The sequence below is a fragment of the Chenopodium album genome, chromosome 27 (assembly GCF_948465745.1).
Source record: "Chenopodium album chromosome 27, dcCheAlbu1.1, whole genome shotgun sequence".
NCBI lineage: Eukaryota > Viridiplantae > Streptophyta > Magnoliopsida > Caryophyllales > Amaranthaceae > Chenopodium > Chenopodium album.
This window is the reverse complement of record NC_137860.1, coordinates 36,659,594-36,677,820: the sequence shown is the minus strand read 5'-3', so window position 1 is coordinate 36,677,820 and position 18,227 is coordinate 36,659,594. Positions and strand designations below refer to the sequence as shown.

At 33.2% G+C, this 18,227-nt stretch overlaps 1 protein-coding gene across 1 annotated transcript; it reads right to left on the bottom strand.

The window, feature by feature from the left end:
• Positions 1-8,810: 8,810 nt before the first annotated feature.
• LOC145620740 (Golgi SNAP receptor complex member 1-1-like) lies at positions 8,811-16,350 on the bottom strand. The gene is made up of 5 exons (XM_081675450.1): positions 16,195-16,350; positions 15,576-15,803; positions 14,974-15,141; positions 9,788-9,901; positions 8,811-9,313 (listed from the first exon to the last, which is right to left on the bottom strand). The coding sequence occupies exons 1-5, from the start codon at positions 16,231-16,233 to the stop codon at positions 9,200-9,202; spliced, it is 663 nt and encodes a 220-aa protein (XP_081531576.1). The 5' UTR covers positions 16,234-16,350; the 3' UTR covers positions 8,811-9,199.
• Positions 16,351-18,227: the final 1,877 nt, after the last annotated feature.

Below are 18,227 nucleotides of genomic sequence, written 5' to 3'. Positions count from 1 at the left end.
TCGGATGAATTTATCTGAAGCATTCAATGCCTCCTCCAAGGTCCTGGGTGAATTCATGACCATGAAGTCAGAGAACGGCCCAGTTCTGAGGCCGTGCTGAAGGGCGAAAACTGCCAGCCCTTGGTCCAGCTGAGAAATGCTGGATGACTCGTTGCTGAAGCGAGTCAGATAGTCTCGGAGGCTCTCGGCCTCACCTTGCTGCAGTCCCATGAGCTCTGCAGTAGTCTTCTCTCGGCGATTTGCCGTGGAAAACTTGCTCTTGAACTTGGAGGACAGATCGTCCCACCCAGTAATTGAGCCTTCTTTAACTCCCTTGGAGATCCACGCTTGCGCGACCCCCTTGAGAGTGGTTGGAAAATACTTGCACCAAGTCGCCTCGGACCTGGGGCAGAGATGCATGTGAGCCTCATATGAGGCAATATGGTCCTTCGAATCCGAAGTTCCATCATAAGTAATGTGCGACGGGATTTTAACCGTCGGCACATGAGATTCCAGTATCCATTGCTCGAATGGAGAACTGGAGGGCAGCATTACGGCCTTGCCCTTATTCCCGGCCGAAGGGACCGCGCTCCGCCCTCTCAGAGAGGTAGAAGTGGTTTTCGTCCCTGGCTGGGAGGTCTGGGCCTCGGCTGCAGGGTAGGAAAGGCGGTTGTGCACGCTTCGTTCCCTATCGCCGAGACGGTCGTGAACGCTTCGGCGAGCAGTTTCTGGCCGAGAGGCTGAACTGCTGCTCTTGTGGGTTCTGCTCGTAGTGAGCTGAGTGGAAGACTCCCTGAAGAAGTGAGAGTTCCTGTTTTTCTCCCTCTCGGTTCTCCAGGTATCCTCCTCCCATTCGCCAAGCTCCTTGAAAGAGGAGAGTTTCTTTCCCTCCTGGCCGAGGCTCCTCCGCTGGTTCCTGGTTTGCGGAGGGGTTCGGTCGCATAGAGGTGGCATGTTCTGGGCCTTCGTGGCTTCCATGAGGACCGCTAAGGCTCTCACTACCTCCTCCGAGTTGGGCCCTGTCAAGGGTGTCCTCGGCTGAGAGCGAGAGTAGGTGCGAATGCTCCGGGATTGGCTCCGGGCATGAGATTGGGTCCTTTGACTGGACCAGTTGTCCTCATTTGACCGAGGCGGGCTCGGTGGATGATTGGACTGGATGATAGGAGATTCGGATCTCTCCCTAGGCTCCTCATGAGAGTCGGGTCCCGCGGAGGGGCTCCTACCCCGAGGAGGTGACAGGCTAGAAGTGGGGCGTTCTAAAGGACCCCCTCCTAGTGACTTTCGGCGTTTTCTCGGAGGAGAAGCACCGTCGTTTTTGTTCTTGCGATTCTTAGCCATCGAAAACTAAGATTGAGGTAGAACGATTGAAATTGGCTTAAAGATTTTTTGAAAGTCTTCCCCACAAACGGCGCCAAATTGTTTCAGGTGAAAACAATGGGACCTTGCCGAAGGTCCAATGAAGCGGTGAAGACTGGACTCAGTCCAAGTGATGTTGGGCCGAGGATTTCCTGCACAGCAAACACACGTAAACTAGCCTCGGGGGTGTTGCCGAGGAAGGCCCCTCCGATGCTAAAGTCAGTACAATGTGTAGAGAGAAAGCTATGCAAGAGAATTAATTGCTTGAGGCTTTTTTTTGTATGTATATGTATGAACAAATGTAATATTGATGGCTTTTATACCTTGGCATGTATGGGAGAAGTGGGCCTTGGCCCAGTTGACTTGCCTTGTGGACTGATCTTGACTTTAGCATAATTGGAGAGTTGAACCTTGACCTTGGGCTTGTAATTGGATCATTTAATGACTAGGCCCAATTGGACTAAATTGGACCCAAACATTCATGATTCATTTGGTTGTTGTGGCCGGGTATATGTATATCTATAATGTAAAGAATGAGAAAACGAGGTTGATTATTCATTGAATTGAAGGGAGCATGCAACCTACTGCCTACTTATGAAATTACCACGCACGTACTTGAGTTTGTTGCTACTTTGAAGGTTTTAAGGTAATCAATATCAAGCATTTTCAGGATATATGACATCCACTGGCCTGTTAGTGAGTGAGGCCCCATATCTATAGTGCTTCTTATCCAAGGTTATTCTTTATATCGTTTTTTTTAAAATTTTTTTTATTTTATTTTATTTTATTTGAAGAAGAATAAATGAGATTGGGAATATACTTGTGACAAATTAAAGGTTGTCAAGTGGAACATTGTGTTTGCAGCAAAAGATACATTATTTATTCCTATGATTATTTATCTTCATTATCAATCACAAGTTCACATCTCCAAATTCATAGCTTCAATCTTATTACGTCTAAAACATAATCAAATCCCACAAAAATAGGTAGAACTATATATGACTATCCAATATGAGCAAAAAATTAGAGAGACAATCAAATGAAGAGAACAATTCAAAAAATATGAAAATAAATAAAAAAATTTACGGGTCCACCATCAAATAAATTATTGATGGCGGCCCCAAAGTATAATTCAACAGCAAGACCAAGTTGCATTGATAGAGAATTAGGAGGCTGAAAGAATAATTAAGAAGTATTATTTAAGAAATAGGAATCTCTTAATTTGTAAATTGTAGCCATTTTAAACTTGTATTTTATAAATTATAGCCATTTAAGAAAAAAATTGCAAATTGCAGCTCAAAAGTTGTTATAAATTGTAATTGCAACTCAATTCAATTTTGTCATCGGTTTTCCGTGTCGAAAAATGTTCAATCAAGGTTTTAGTGGCCAACATAGGTCTTTAGGGACCAAATTGAGCTCGGAATTAGCAAAAAATTAACATAAGTGCCTCGTTTTTACTAGGAAAAATAGTTGTCCACAAATCGATACATTTTTGTTACGCAAAACAAGGCACTTACGTTATTTTTTTGCCAATTTCGAGCTCGATTCGGCATTTTAAGGAATAAAATTAAATGGCCCTTAAAACCTTGAACTAACATTTTTTGACACGCAAACCGATGAAAAAATTGAATTTGGTTATAATTTACAATTTATAACACAGTTGGACAGCAATTTGTAATTTTTTTATTTAAATAATTGCAATTTGCAAAATACTAACTTTAAATGGCTACAACTTGCAAATTTTCCAATGTATCATGATCAATTATATACATTAACTAATAATTTAACAATTGTTTGGTTTCAAATAAAAAATAACAACTCTGATATATTAGAAGCACTATATGTCTGTATGGATAATTTATAAAAATGATTTAAAACTTAAAACTCATGCTCATACAAAGTAAATTGTACTCCGTATTGTTGAAACCCATTGTATGTAAACCCACTTGTGAGTGTCACATATTGGGAAAGAAGGAGAAATAACTCCACTTTATAAGGTATGGTACGTAGAGGAGTTACTCCTATCACCAATTGATTTTAGTATAAAACCTTCTTGACTTTGTTTGTGGACCAAACTCTCCTCCTCTTTGTTCAGGTTGCACAGATTCATTTCGTATTATCTCAAAATTTAACATGTATTAACACCTTCAATAAATAATAATAATGTATGTATACTTTCTTTTTTGTACCTCGTATATAATATGGACCACCGTTTTTGTGGATAGAAAAAATAATTGAGTTGTGATGAGTGAGGTATCGAATGTGATAAGCTCTTTTATAATTGAATGGTGTCAATAACTTTTGTCTCAAATATATATGTAGCTATATATGTAAGTATATAGCGTTAATTGTGTGTAGTTTGACTAAAGAATAATCAAGCAAATTTCCCATCAAAAAAATAAAATAAAATAATAATAATTAAAAAAAAAAAGAAAAAGAAAAATTAATAATTGACAAACGTGTAGTAAGTCTTAGTCCAGTAAAGTAGGCCAAGTCTTTACATTAATATTGTTTTTACAAATCAAATTTAATTTAGAATAGAGCAAGTGAAAAATAAATACTACGAAGTACTACTACTATATAAAGTTGAATAATTAATACTTCGTAGTAGTAAGTGTTTGTCACTTTTACAAAAATGGTAGGTAAGCTTCCACTTTTGAAAAGACAAGGGACATGAAGCTTAGCTTGCCTCTTTCTATCTTGGATCGCATGCATGCATGTTTGCAAGTAATTGACTTATCTTACTTTGGTGTCTGCCTGTATGCACATTGCACATATATACATGCATGTGTATGGTTAATATATCATCTAAAAAGCTTATTATGATCGAAATGATAGTTATAGCTACTTAATAAGTAGGTTGTGTCACCTACAACTTTACTATATCTATAGCTTATAGCTTTCTATTTTTCAATTAATCTTATCATGTACTCCCTCTGTCTCATAGACATATACGTACTGTAGTTTTTTACTCCATTATATGTTTGATTGAGTGGAAATGAATGAGATTTGAGAAAGAAAAGTGGTGCGTGGGAAATTCGAAGTTATATTTGTGAGTAAAGTGGTGGTCGTTGGTATAAATACATCTGTACTGTGAGCATTCTTTAAGGGACGATTTAACCAAAAATATAGAATTAAATAGGAACCGAGGCCATGAAGATCCATGTGTGATGTGTGATGGCCAAATTGGCCGGCAAATAGATGGTGAACTTAAGGGGCCCCTCTTTCGCTGCTATAATATAGGTTAATCCTTAGTGCATAGCTACTATGTTTTTTTTTTTTTTTTTTTTTTTTTTTTTTTTTTTTTTTTTTGGACAAGAGCTTAACCTAGCTACTATATGTTACGGAGTAGAAAACATATAGGATGGCAATTTAGTTAATATGTAGAACTTAGCAAACAATGCAAATTGAAAAGCAAAAACTACCACTACAACATAATAGCCTTAATAGGTGACATGTGGTATGTATTACGGGGGAAATATTTAACGATATAGGATGGCAATTGGCAAATAGTACCAAACATGTATATAGTACACAAAAAGTACTATTATGGTGTTGTTTGGTTGGCTTAATTTCTTGTGGGCAATCAAAATTCCCATGATTTTTATTTTGGGCTTGTTGTTTGGTTGATACAAAAAAGTAAAAATGGGGGGCAATGCCAATTCATGGGAATTTTGACTTCCCTCAAAACATGGGAATTAACTTACCCAACCTCCCCTTGGTAAGTCACAATTCCTATGGGAATTTATTTCAATTCCCATGATTTTTGATAAAGGAATTTAATTCTTACAAATTGTAATTTCATGGAAATTTACACTTCCCTAACAGTGGCGGATCTAGGGGGGTACATAGAGTTACAATTGTACCCCCATTCTGCCAAAAAAAAAGTCTGGTAAAAAACGAGACCGCCTGTATCAAATAGGTGGTCTCTTAGGTTCTGTTATGTAGTTAGCCAAAGTAACAAATCAACCGGCCTTTTTTGTGTAAATATTAAAGAGACCACTGCACCAACTTAAAAAACAGGTCTCTTAGCCACGTTGGTGATAATTTTTCCAGCGGTAGATAAGTAATTTTCAATCAAAGAGACTTGTTGTTCCAAATAACAGGTCTCTTCGATAATCTCTTTTTTTCCGTAAACATATTTAGTTACTCAATAATAAGACTGATCATCGGAGGATGGGATGTATCGTACACGCAATTCGTAATACAAAGTAAAATGATTTATGATTTACTAACTCAAAATTTAGTTAGGAAAACATTATTGCAATTCACAATATTTTGTATTTTTTTTATCGAAATTCATTTCGTACCCCCATTTCACAAATCCTGGATCCATCACTGTTCCCTAATGACCCAAACGACCCCTAAGACAACTTATACTTTTTTTTTTTTTTTTTTGACAAGGACAACTTATACTTTAATGATACATTATAATTTGTAGAGTTAGCTTTTTCATTTTTAATTCTAAAACTTGACATACTTTAAACGGTACGCATAGCGTTAAAATGCACTATAATATATACGAAGTATATGAAGTACTATTCTTGTATGATGTGATGTCCTCTGATATATCATCAACCTTGAACATGACTCACCAATATAATACAAAGAGAGAGAGACCTCGATGTGATAGCTGATAGATAGTGTTCTATTTCTGACTTAACCAAATTAAAAGTTAGGGAGCAAATTAATTAAATCACTGTTTGCTTTGCATGATTGGGGTAAGGAATATAACGTGCAATTATTATTCACTTCTCAACTGGCCTGGAGTACTTCAAACTAAAGAAAACTTTTCATGTCTCCTGCCATCATATGATCACACAGACATAGATAAGTACAATAAGGTTTCTTCATCTATTACAATTTTGTTACTCTCTTCATTTCGAAATAAGTAAATAGCTATAATAAATTTAACACATTTGTCCTGAATTAGTTTGACCATTATACAGTTATACCTACTAGTAAAAAAAAGTTGATACTACAAAGTGTACATTAATACTAATTTAACAATATTTTAGACAATGACATTTGAATTTTATAATTTAATAAAAGAAACTATAATCAAAGTTATATAATGTAAATAGTTAGCTTCTGTCAATTATTTTGGAATAGGAACAGTGATTAAGATGTAAACATTATTGCTATACTTGTATGTGATTAAAATCACCTCTAATATAATTCAATGTTCAGTCCACATGACAGTGTAACATATTTACATTATACTGAAATTTTTATCATGAGGCGGATTCACCATACTCCGTGCATCCGGTTTTTTCTTTAAAAAAGGCGGAATGAACATATAGTTGTTCAGTAAAGAACATATAGTTGTTTTGTAAAGAACATATAGTTATTTTATAAAGAACATCACATATGGTTGTTTTGTAATGAACATATAGTTGTTTTGTAAAGAACATATAACTATTTTGTTAAAAAACATCCAGCTTTATGTTCTTTGTAAAATATATTTAAAGAACATCCTAATATTAATAAAGAGCATGATGATATAATGTAATGAATATTATTTTTATTCAACAAAAAAAAAAAAAAAAAAAAAAAACATAATAGTATTTTTTAAAGAACATCTAGTTTTTCAATCTTTAAATGATATTTGTTCCATAATTGAAGAGTTTTGGTAATTATTTCCCAATTTCAATTTAGAAATTTGTATATTTTCTCACATTTAATTTCACTTGTATGTTTGAATTTTTTAGAGAGAGGGATAAAAATTTTAGAGTGAGAAATAGAAAATTTATAGAGAAAAAGAAATTCTTCTAATAGAAGACGATGGTTGAGCATTTAGATTGAGTTTCGTGGTGCTTTAATCATTGTTTTATTAATGGAGTGATTTTTAATGAATTAAAGGTGAATATGTGGATTTGTTAATCAAAGATCGAAGATAATTTTGAATGAAATTTTGTATTTATTTTTCTTTAATTGTGTTACTTTTTTAGATATGAATTAGAATATTTTGTAATCATAAAATTCATTGTTTATTTTTCTTTTTAAAATTTGTTAAATCTTGGTAGGTATAGATGTTGAATTTGAGAATAATGTGACAAAGGTTGAAGATGATGTTCTTTATAAGATAGTGTTATGTTCATTTCTTTAATTTTTACAATTCTATAACATGTTCTTTTCACCTTTACTAAATGTTCTTTTCATATTGCTAAATGTTCTTTACATCTCTATACAATGTTCTTTCCGCTTTTTTTTTTTTTTTACAGATGCACCATGCGCATGGTACTTTCGCCTCCACGAACCACTAATTGACTTGTACACTTGATAATGAAAATTAACGCTTACTACTGAAAGGTTCTCGTATTTGGTGAACAACATGCATAATATCATGGATAAGGTGTTTTTTATTTATTTTTTATTTTTTAAATTATAGTTACTTTGTATGATGATACATGATCCTTAAGGCGACTTTCCAAGATTTTACTGTCTATATTTCATAAATCACAATCATAGTCTTTGGTAACTAGCTAAATTGGGAGAGTTGAGTCAAATTCTACTCCACACATGCTGCTAAAGAAATCGAGCACTAGATCCCTTTTCCAATCTTAGATAGATTTTCTTGTTTCATTGTCCATTCAGTTTAATTTCACCATTTTTTTTGTTTAAAAGTGGTTCAAATAATATTATTGCTTACTATTAAGTTCGATTTCGATCATATATAATATACCCTAAAAATATATAAAAAAAAAATAAAAAAAATAACCGACATACATGTAGTTCTTTACATGGTTGTCTTTCAAACAAACAAGTAGAACTTTACAAATTCCCAGGACACTTGTTGAAAGCCCTCGGATCTTCAAGGAAAAAAAATTTATCAACAACGTGCAACCTTAACGCAAAAAAAAAAAAAAAAAAAAAAACCAAAAAAAAAACCAAAAGGTGAACAACTTCCAACAAAAACACACACAAAGAAATGAGCCCAAAAGAAAACAAAGAACCAACGGCGACTAAGGCCTGTTCACATTTACTAAACTGAGATGAACTGAGCTCATGAGCTGAATATTTTATGAGAGAAGGAAATTAGGAGCTGAACTCAACTGATTGGAGCTAAAATAAACTGATTGGAACTGAATTGAATAGAATTGAACTGAATTTAAGTAAATGTGAACATACCGTAATTGAAAGATGGTTCCAAAAGACCATAGCTTTCTTCTCGAGTTTGTTCCAGCACCACTAGATCGAGGAGCAACCTGGATCCTTGCATATCACTCGATCAAACAAAAATTTATCATCATAAAATGGCAAACTTAGTGGGATGGGACCATATGGCATATTCTATCCTGATATTTCATCATTTCTGTGGTTCAGGAAAATTCTATCTTACAAGCATATTACACCAAATCAGCTGCTGTTAAAATAAATGTACATGAGTTTTTAATCACATTGTAAGTAACTGCCTAAGCATATCTCGTCAAAAATTACACATGCACAGGTATATAGCTATTGACCTTTCAATGTAAGGAAGAATGGAACGACCTTTCGACTTGCAAGGTAGGATTTAATGTATGCAGTTGGTTACCCATAGCATACACACATTATACAGTATTAAGAAAAGGTACAATCCTATACCAACACAAGTTCACACAACTTACTATACTGACTTTACATGAAAGGAAACAACAAATGACCCCGACATATGCTGTTATCAATCCCATTAACTTCATTCTTAGTCCTCATGGCATGCATTTTCGCTTTTCCTGTCCCCACAATTCGCAGATGCTAGCTAAGTGGAAGATAAAGAGGATCTTCCATGGGATAAAGCAAGGAAATGTGAAAAGTAGCCTCCAGATGATAAAGCAGGAAGAAGTCCCCCGAGTCTCCACAAAGAATATCCAATCATGTTGCCCTACTTGGTCAGCCAGTATATGAATATGAGGAATGTGCATACAGATGCGACAAGTGAAAGTATGATAGTGTCCATCGACCTTTTCCTCTTTATAGAGGCAAGAATTTGATTCACCTATAGCATTGTCACAAATTATAATACAACACATGAGAATGGAGCTAGCTATCAATTAGAGGGATTCAGGGCCCTAAACGGACCCAAAACAGTATAACCAATTATGGTGTTTCTTATTGCTCTTATGGTCCAATTCAAGTCTAATATTTATAAACCAAGCCATTGTATCAATATCTACCAATATTAGGGTTACTCTCACTGCACATTGGATTTGATATGATCATAATGTTACCATTTGATATAAAAATAAGAGTAGGTTACCATTGATAATAACTTTTTCTGTCATTACTATATCCAATGTGAAATAACATAGGGCTACCGATGAGAATTTCCCCAACATATTATCATCCGATTCACCAACCTCAATTTTATCTTTTGATGCTTGCATAACAACATCACATCATACATCTACATGACTCCATATATTTGAATACTAGAGTAATTTGACAGTTTGCAAGATATCAAATTACATACCGTTGGAAGACGGCTGCTAACATTACTGATCTTTGAATTGATGCCCCCAAAAGTTGAACGCTGGAGTACTAGTGTGCCAAGGGTAGATTGTGCTTGAGAAATAACAGAATCCATCTGCAAATCAGTGGAATGATTACCAGCGGAATCAAATCAGTGAAGCACAAAGAAAAGAGATTTTACAAAACTGAATATTGCTTCAAAAATTTAATATACCCAATATTCTAAACTTCTTGGAGCAAATTCAACCTGTCCATTGTAGGCTGAAAAGTACGCTTTTCCTAAGGTAGCTGGTTTGAATAGTTATGTGCTTAGGACCTTCCTTTTCATCTCACTATCCTCAAGTCAGACAATAATAACTATAACTATGCCATTTTAGACTTTTCCTGCTCTACACAAGATATTCTCAGGGATATATCAATTGAGATAAATTTGAGAGCTCATTTTGTAAGTATTTATTTGATTAATTTGGGCATAACCTGTTAAGAAGTAGAGCAAACAATTGACAATATCCTTATGGCAGTTTAATGTATGAGGGTGGTGAAACTAGAAGCCCTTCCTGATTAATTTGGGTACAAGATTGAACGTTTAAGGACATCTTGTTATCCTACATTCCTACCCCCGGAAAATGTAGCTCCATTTGCAAATAAAGATAAAACTTGCATTGAGAACTGAATTCAATTAGAGCATAATTGTCAATGAAAGAACATTTTAACTACTCGTACATCACAGAGTACAAACATTCGACTAATTCTAATAAGGATAGTAATGGGTGAAACAAGATTTTATCTAGTTTCAAGTATAATGACCTCTATAGTAATTGCTCACGGCTTATTCTTTTTCAGCAACATTGGGTGATGTGGGCCATTCCTAATTTTGACCATATTGTAATGAAGCATAACAGCTCAGCAGAAAAGTCAATAAAACACTGAATTTCCTACTAGAAGCTTGACTATCAAAGGCTAGTTAAAATTTTAATCCAAATATTCCCCAATCTGAATACATGGCTAATAAGTAATAACCCTTAGGTACCAAAGACAAGTCATCTCACCTCCCCTGCCCCCACTACCCACCAAGGCCCCAGGTAGATATATAGTCCAAAACTTATTGGAAAGTATATGCACCACTACACTCTTCATCAAAAATTCATGGCTAATACGCCAAATTGTTGTCTCTTCAATGGAGTGAGACTCACAACCTTTAAAAAAAAAAATTAATTTTTTTATTACTGGAAAAGGCTAATTCATCATCACACATATCAATTAGCCAAGGCCCAAAGGCAAACAAAAACATCATACTATCAACATATTGCAATTCCATAGAATATTAGAAACAGTGGCTAATATTTTTGCAGCCTAAATCTTGCTATGACAACAACAGATGCTGCCTCCAACGTTGGCCAGTACTATCCAGTATTCACCAATCGCATGGACCATAAACATCTTATCAATCAATCAATCAAAACCTTAATCCCATAAGTGGGGTCGGCTACATGAAACAACAGTGATTATTCCATATAGTCATCCACAAAAATCCCCATCCCTTACGATCAAATACCTCATTGGCTCATTCTCATGCAAATCCATTTGCTTCATATCCTTCCTAACTCCTTCCAACCAAGTCATTTTCAGCCAACCTTTGCCTCATAAATATCTTATAATTTTCTAAAATATTGTAACCATGGTATTAAATCTCGGCCGCATCACTACATCAAAACTGCATTGTAAGGGAATTTGAGCTTACCACGACCGATATATTTAACACGACTGATATATTAGGCCGCAACAGCTGCATTCTACCCGCATTGCTCACAATTGCAACCGCATCCAAGATTTAAAATCATGGTTGTAATTCTTATTTTACACTATAAAATTTTAAAAGAAACATCAAACATTGTCAATAACAACAATTGACTCCCTCTGTTTTAAAAAAAAGTCCTCTCCATTTTCATATATTTCATTTTAATTAACCTGCATACCGTTTTCTCTCTATACATTGTAAAAATTTTCTTATTTATTATATTTTTCCTGAATTCCATCAACCCCCTTTATTTGAGAAAATGGTTAATTTTGTTTTCGCTTTTCTAACTCTTTCCAAATCGACTAGGAAAAACATTGTGAAGTGAAGGTATTAAACATATTAGTATCTACTTATTGCCAATATCTTCTTGATAACTCTCAAAATAAAAATAAAAATAAAAGAGAACTTGCTCTTGTCGAAAGTTCTAGTACAAGAGTTTATACTTGCATAATACAATCCTTACAGAGCGTGAACTTTTAACATGAATTCAAACCAAGCTTGCAAACTTTCAGTCGAAGTTATGTAGAATAAAATATAAAGATATGAAGTTGGAGGAGCATGGAATTATGGAGACATAAGCAATGTTAACTTATAAGAACCAGTATATTAATCAATTCTCAAAAAGGAACATACAGTATGAGGTACCATCAACAATTAGAAGGATATAATGGGCACCTTTTAGAACAATTACAACATGAGGTAGAAATAATTTGAGAATACACTGAATTACTGAGCTTCAAATTATAATATGCTCTTATATGGTTGAAAATGACAGCAATCACTAACAATGGAAAATCATAAATGTATAGGAGATAAGCAAAGTAACACATCAGATAGCAACTCCCATAAGGCTAACCCAAGTAAGCCTCTTATCTTCTCTCTTATCCCCTATTCCCCATTCTCAACCAAGGACTGTAAGGTTTTGGCTCAGAGAGAGCGTGGGGGTGGTGGGAGGGGGGTGGGGAGGGAATTATACATGTGAAATGCTTCTTTTGTGTTCTTCTACAGAGGAAAAATTTGCCTCATAAACAATAATTAAAGGTCCTCGAACCATGAGGAGCCCATCAAACTCGAAACTTTCTCTCCTCCAACAACACCTTTAACCAATTAATGTGCCTCATTCTCTTCCTCAAAGAAGAAGCAATTTTTTTGCCATTATAGACATATGGCATCTGCTTGAATATAGTCTAACTTTGATATTACAAATTTCGAGATTAATTGGGGAGGAACCCAAGTTGAGAAATTCAGGTTTATGATGTCAAAGTAAACAGCCAGAGAAAGACACATGATATAGCACTATAACACCATTCCATTTGGCAAATGGGTGAGAAAACTATGAAAGAAGACAAGTCTTAACCTAACATTTACCTACTGTTTTTTCTAGCATAAACCATTCCTGAAACTTTGGTTAGTCAAACAACACTCAAGCCCTAACAGATTCCAGTATAACCTCTCATCAGAAATAATGATTCCCCTGTCACCCTGTTCAGAATTCAAACTTTTAAATCTCCAACTCATCAACAATAAGGATCCATATATTACAACTGCTACCAAAATTTTAAGGAAGGTTTTCCAGAGTCCTAAGATGTCTGTAATCATAGAAGAAAACTCTCTCAATTGCCAACCACAGTATTGAGAAAGATCAGACTTTTATAACCTTCTCTAACATACTTCTTATGTTATCATTTAAACCTTTCTATATGGAACTCCAAACAAGGCATAGCTGTTGCATCTCTTGACAAGGCCCGACATAAAGTTGTTTTAATAGTTGGCATTTAAAGCTTCTAATAGGTTGTTAAATAGTTGACTCTTTGTTTCTTTTTGTCCAAGTAGCTTCTATAGCCGTAGATATCTTTGCTTGATCAGAATATTACTACAATTTTTATTTTAACCTAAAACTTTTGTTTATTGTTTTCATTCTTTGCACTTCTAGTGTTGGTTTTGCTTGAGATCTGTTTTAAATTTAATATCTATAAGGCCATACTGGCAACAACTGACATTAGCTAACAATGACAGTGATATATAAATATGTTTTAGATCAAATTCTATAGGACTTCCATAAGACCAGTGTTGTGTTGCTTTATAGTACTGAAGGAGTGAAGGTTACGCAAATGTGCATGTTAAGATGGATGTGTAGGAGCACTCTAAGAGATAGAATCAGGAGGGAAAAAAAAAGTTATTTGCAAGAAAATGGGTGTTACAGGCATTGCAGACAAAATAAGGGAAAATTGTCTGCATTGGTTCAGAGAGTAAGACGAAGACCCAAAGGCGCACCGGAACAAAGAGTGGAAGAGTGGGATTATGGAGAGCTTAAACGAGGTATAGGGAGACCGGAAATGACTTGGTTGGAAGGAGTTAGTGTAACGACTGCTGGGAAGAGCAAGCACAAGGATTGGATCACCTATGAGCGTAGAGGGAAGAAAGGACAGCCACAAGCACAGCAGGGAAGGCCACCAAATCAGTGCACCAATCAGTGAGCAGCTCAGAATTTGTAGCAACATCCTCTGTGGGTGTGACACCATTTTGTCTCTTTTGTTTTTGGCTTGTTATTTAAATATAAGAAAGGGGAAGAGGGAGTGTGTTGGGTAGGCAGTCATTTTGTAATCCCTAGGTTAAGGAGAGTCGTACCCTCAAGGTACTCACTAGAGAGTAGTGGCCTCAAGCCACCTTATTTTCCAAGACTTCATCTAGCAATCAATTAATCAATAGCCTTCTTCCCTATTGCATCTTTATTGCTTTTATATAATTATATTCCAGTCACAATGAGCTAGTGTGTTACACTTAGGAAGGATATGAATCAAATGAATTTACATGAGAATGATGTGTTTGAACGTAAGGGATGAAAGAAGAAGATTTTTGTGGATGAATATACTGAATAATCACTTTTGGTTTATGTAGCCGACCTCGATGAGATTAAGGCTTTGATTGATTGGTTGATTGATTGATTTAGATCAAGTTAAGGAAATCAATATACTACTAATAAATTTTCAATAAAATATTGATGGTTCATCCTAAGTACCAAGCACAACACAACCTACAGGCATTTCGTCGAATATTAGTTTAGGCAAATTGAAAACTCCCCACATTCTGCTGTAGGTTTACAACAGCCACACTCGCTGCCATAAACCATTTATAGATATGCTATGGCAACAGCTCTATAACTTACTGTAAAAGATATATTTTTCTAAAGTAGTTTCAAAGACTGATGTAAAAATCAGAACTTTTTTGTAGCGCTACATAACTACAGCAACTATGGAACCGCTATTTACGATGATTTCTGCTGTTGTGACCATAAGGGACAATGGATAACAAATCCAATTCAACTCTCCATCGGTAGAATTGAAGGTTTAAGTAATAATAATAATAATAATAAAATATTTGTCTAATACCTGCCCTGTGTTCCTGCTGATAGTTGCATGCTCCTTTAGCAGAGATTGCTCCACTGAATTTCCTCCTTCTTCTAAGTCAAGCCTGCTACGATCAAATTCCCTGAAGTCTTGTAGCAGTGAAGCGTGTTCTTGCTTAGCTCTAAGGCTGGACCGAAGCCGATAAAACTCCTGCACTTCAACCATGTCAAACATTAAGTTAGATATCAACAATCAACCGCGCATCAAGCTACTACAAATAACGCAACAGTTACTCAGGATGAAGAAAAAAGATAAAGCATCACTGTAAAGTGAGTAAACAAAAGAAATCATTACTGCTTGTGCAAAAGTTTGAAATCATTGACAATACGGATTAGAATCACTAAACTTAATGATAAACAGCATGGAATCAAATTCAGCATTTCAAGTACCCATTATCCATGAAAACGTAACATCAGTCTCCACAGAATAATGTTCTTTTCAATATTAGTAACTTTACAGAATAAAAAAAAAAAATACGAACAGCACAAAACACAGACACACATACCATGCATAACAATAGAGTTATGAAAATTTGAACACTTTGATCAAGTAAGTCTCTGAAGTGAATATGCAACAAAACACACCTGAGTTAAATCTTGAAGGATCTCTTGGTGTCTGGTTAAGGTGTGAGAAACCATCTCGGAGCCTCCAGATGACACCCAAGCTCGCATCTGATTGTTAACAAGATCAAGCTGCTTTAATAGTTGTTCTATTCCGGACTCAAGATTGTTATCTGTTGTTTCAACTTTTGTAGCAACGAGTTTGCGGTATGTATTCATCTGCTCATCCAGCTGCGCTTCAAGTTTCCGAGCCTAAATTGTGGAATTATGACACATCAATCAAGTCTTAAGAATTATCCGCCTTTAAACTATACGCAACACCCCTTGGGAATGAAGGAGACAATTAGCATATAATTGGATTGTGTAATGAATGAATGTCATTTTGATTAGCATAAACAAAAGGAATTGTAAGTTGGAAATTCTACTCTCACACAATTCTACAGCTTCAAGTATCAATTAGCAATCCAAAAACGAATTGACATGATTATGATCAAGTTATATTAAATCTGATTTCCAACAACAATCAGTGATTAATTCCTAACCCTAAAACATGTCAATTGGTATAACCCTAACAGTAAAGTAAAAATTCCAATGAATTCCCAAATTCAACTCGAAATTAACGAAGCATTACAAAAAAGCAAACCTGTTTTCTGAGGGCGTCCCAGGAGCTAGGGACATCCATGATAGAAATCCAGATCAGGACTCGGGAGAGAAATTGGATCGTCGGTTACTCACAAACTAAACAATGAGAAAAGGGGTTTGTTAAATGTTATTGATTGTTACCATCAAAATAATAACTTACGAGTATTTTATTATTCGATTTTCTTCTCACTTGTTTACGTCAAGTGCGTTTCACGCAACTGCACCCAGGCAATTCACAAAGGTTAACCACTTCACAGCTATTTTTAGCTACCCGCCTATTGCCCACTCCCCATTATTTACTTTTTCCGTTTTTTTTAATTACATTACTTTTCTAAAAACAAAAGTTTTAAATTACTTCACTTTTTTTTAGCTAAAGCACGAACTATGGCCTTGTTTGGCAATTGGCTGTTGGCTGCTGGTTGTTTAACTTGGCTTGTTTGACTGGCTGTTAGTATTGGCTGTTTGTAGTGGCTATTTGACTATTTATTGTATGTAAACATGTTTGGTAAAATCAGCTGTTAGATATTGGTTGTAACTATGCAAAACAACCTTAAAGGGCATTATTATGTATTCTTATACATTTATTATCAGTATTATTAATTATTAATTACTAATACAAAATATTAACTACTAATTTATAATTACTTATTATTAATTATAAACTACTAGTTATTAAGTACTAATTACTAAGTATTAAGCACTTAATATTAATTACATATTACTAACAATTGTTAATTACTAGTTATTAATAATTAAGTACTAATAATTACTAATTACGGAGTACTAACTATTAATTTTTAAGTACTTATAACTACTAATTTACTAATTATTAAATAATAATTATTAATTATTAATTACTAATAATAGATTATTAATTACTAATTATAAATTATTAATTACTAATTTTTTATTACTAATTACTAATTATAAATTATTAATTAATAAGTATTGATTATGAATTACTAATTATAAATTATTAACTATTGATTATTGATTATTAATTACTATTTATAAATTATTAATTACTAATTATTAATTACTGATTACTTATTATTAATTACTAATTATTAATTATTAATAATTAATTATTAATTACTGATTATTAATTATTAATTATAGATTAATAATTATTAATTATTAATTACTGATTATTAATTATCAATTATCAATTACTAATTACAAATTAATAATTAATTAATTACCAATTATTAATTACTAATTATTGGTTGAGAATTATTAATTATTAATTATTAATTATTGATTGATAATTATTAATTACTAATTATTAATTATTAATAATTAATAATTAATAATTAATAAGTATTATTAATTATTAATTATTAATTATTAATTATTAATTATTAATTATTAATTATTAATTATTAATTATTAATTATTAATTATTAATTATTAATTATTAATTATTAATTATTAATTATTAATTATTAATTATTAATTATTAATTATTAATTATTAATTATTAATTATTAATTATTAATTATTAATTATTAATTATTAATTATTAATTATTAATTATTAATTATTAATTATTAATTATTAATTATTAATTATTAATTATTAATTATTAATTATTAATTATTAATTATTAATTATTAATTATTAATTATTAATTATTAATTATTAATTATTAATTATTAATTATTAATTATTAATTATTAATTATTAATTATTAATTATTAATTATTAATTATTAATTATTAATTATTAATTATTAATTATTAATTATTAATTATTAATTATTAATTATTAATTAAGGATAAAAAGTAATTTGTTTAATGAAAAGCCAAAAGCCAAAACCAAAAAGCTAGTAACACTAGCTTTTTGTTTTTGGCGGAAAAGCCGGCTTTTTCACCTAGCTGAAAAGCCATTTACCAAACAAGTATTTTGGCTGTTTGACCAAAAGAAAAAGCCAAAAGCCAAAAGTCAACCAAAAAGCCAACTAAAAGCCAATTACCAAACAAGGCCTATATATATTTCTTGCAACGAAAAATAATCTTTGAATTACTGTAATAG

Coding starts and splice junctions, on each gene's coding strand:
- LOC145620740 (XM_081675450.1), bottom strand. CDS start 16,233: ATGGATGTCCCTAGCTCCTGGGACGCCCTCAGAAAACAG. Junction 15,804..16,194: donor GGGACGCCCTCAGAAAACAG/GTTTGCTTTTTT, acceptor TCCACAATTTAG/GCTCGGAAACTTGAAGCGCA. Junction 9,902..14,973: donor TCAGCAGGAACACAGGGCAG/GTATTAGACAAA, acceptor ACTGATTTGCAG/ATGGATTCTGTTATTTCTCA.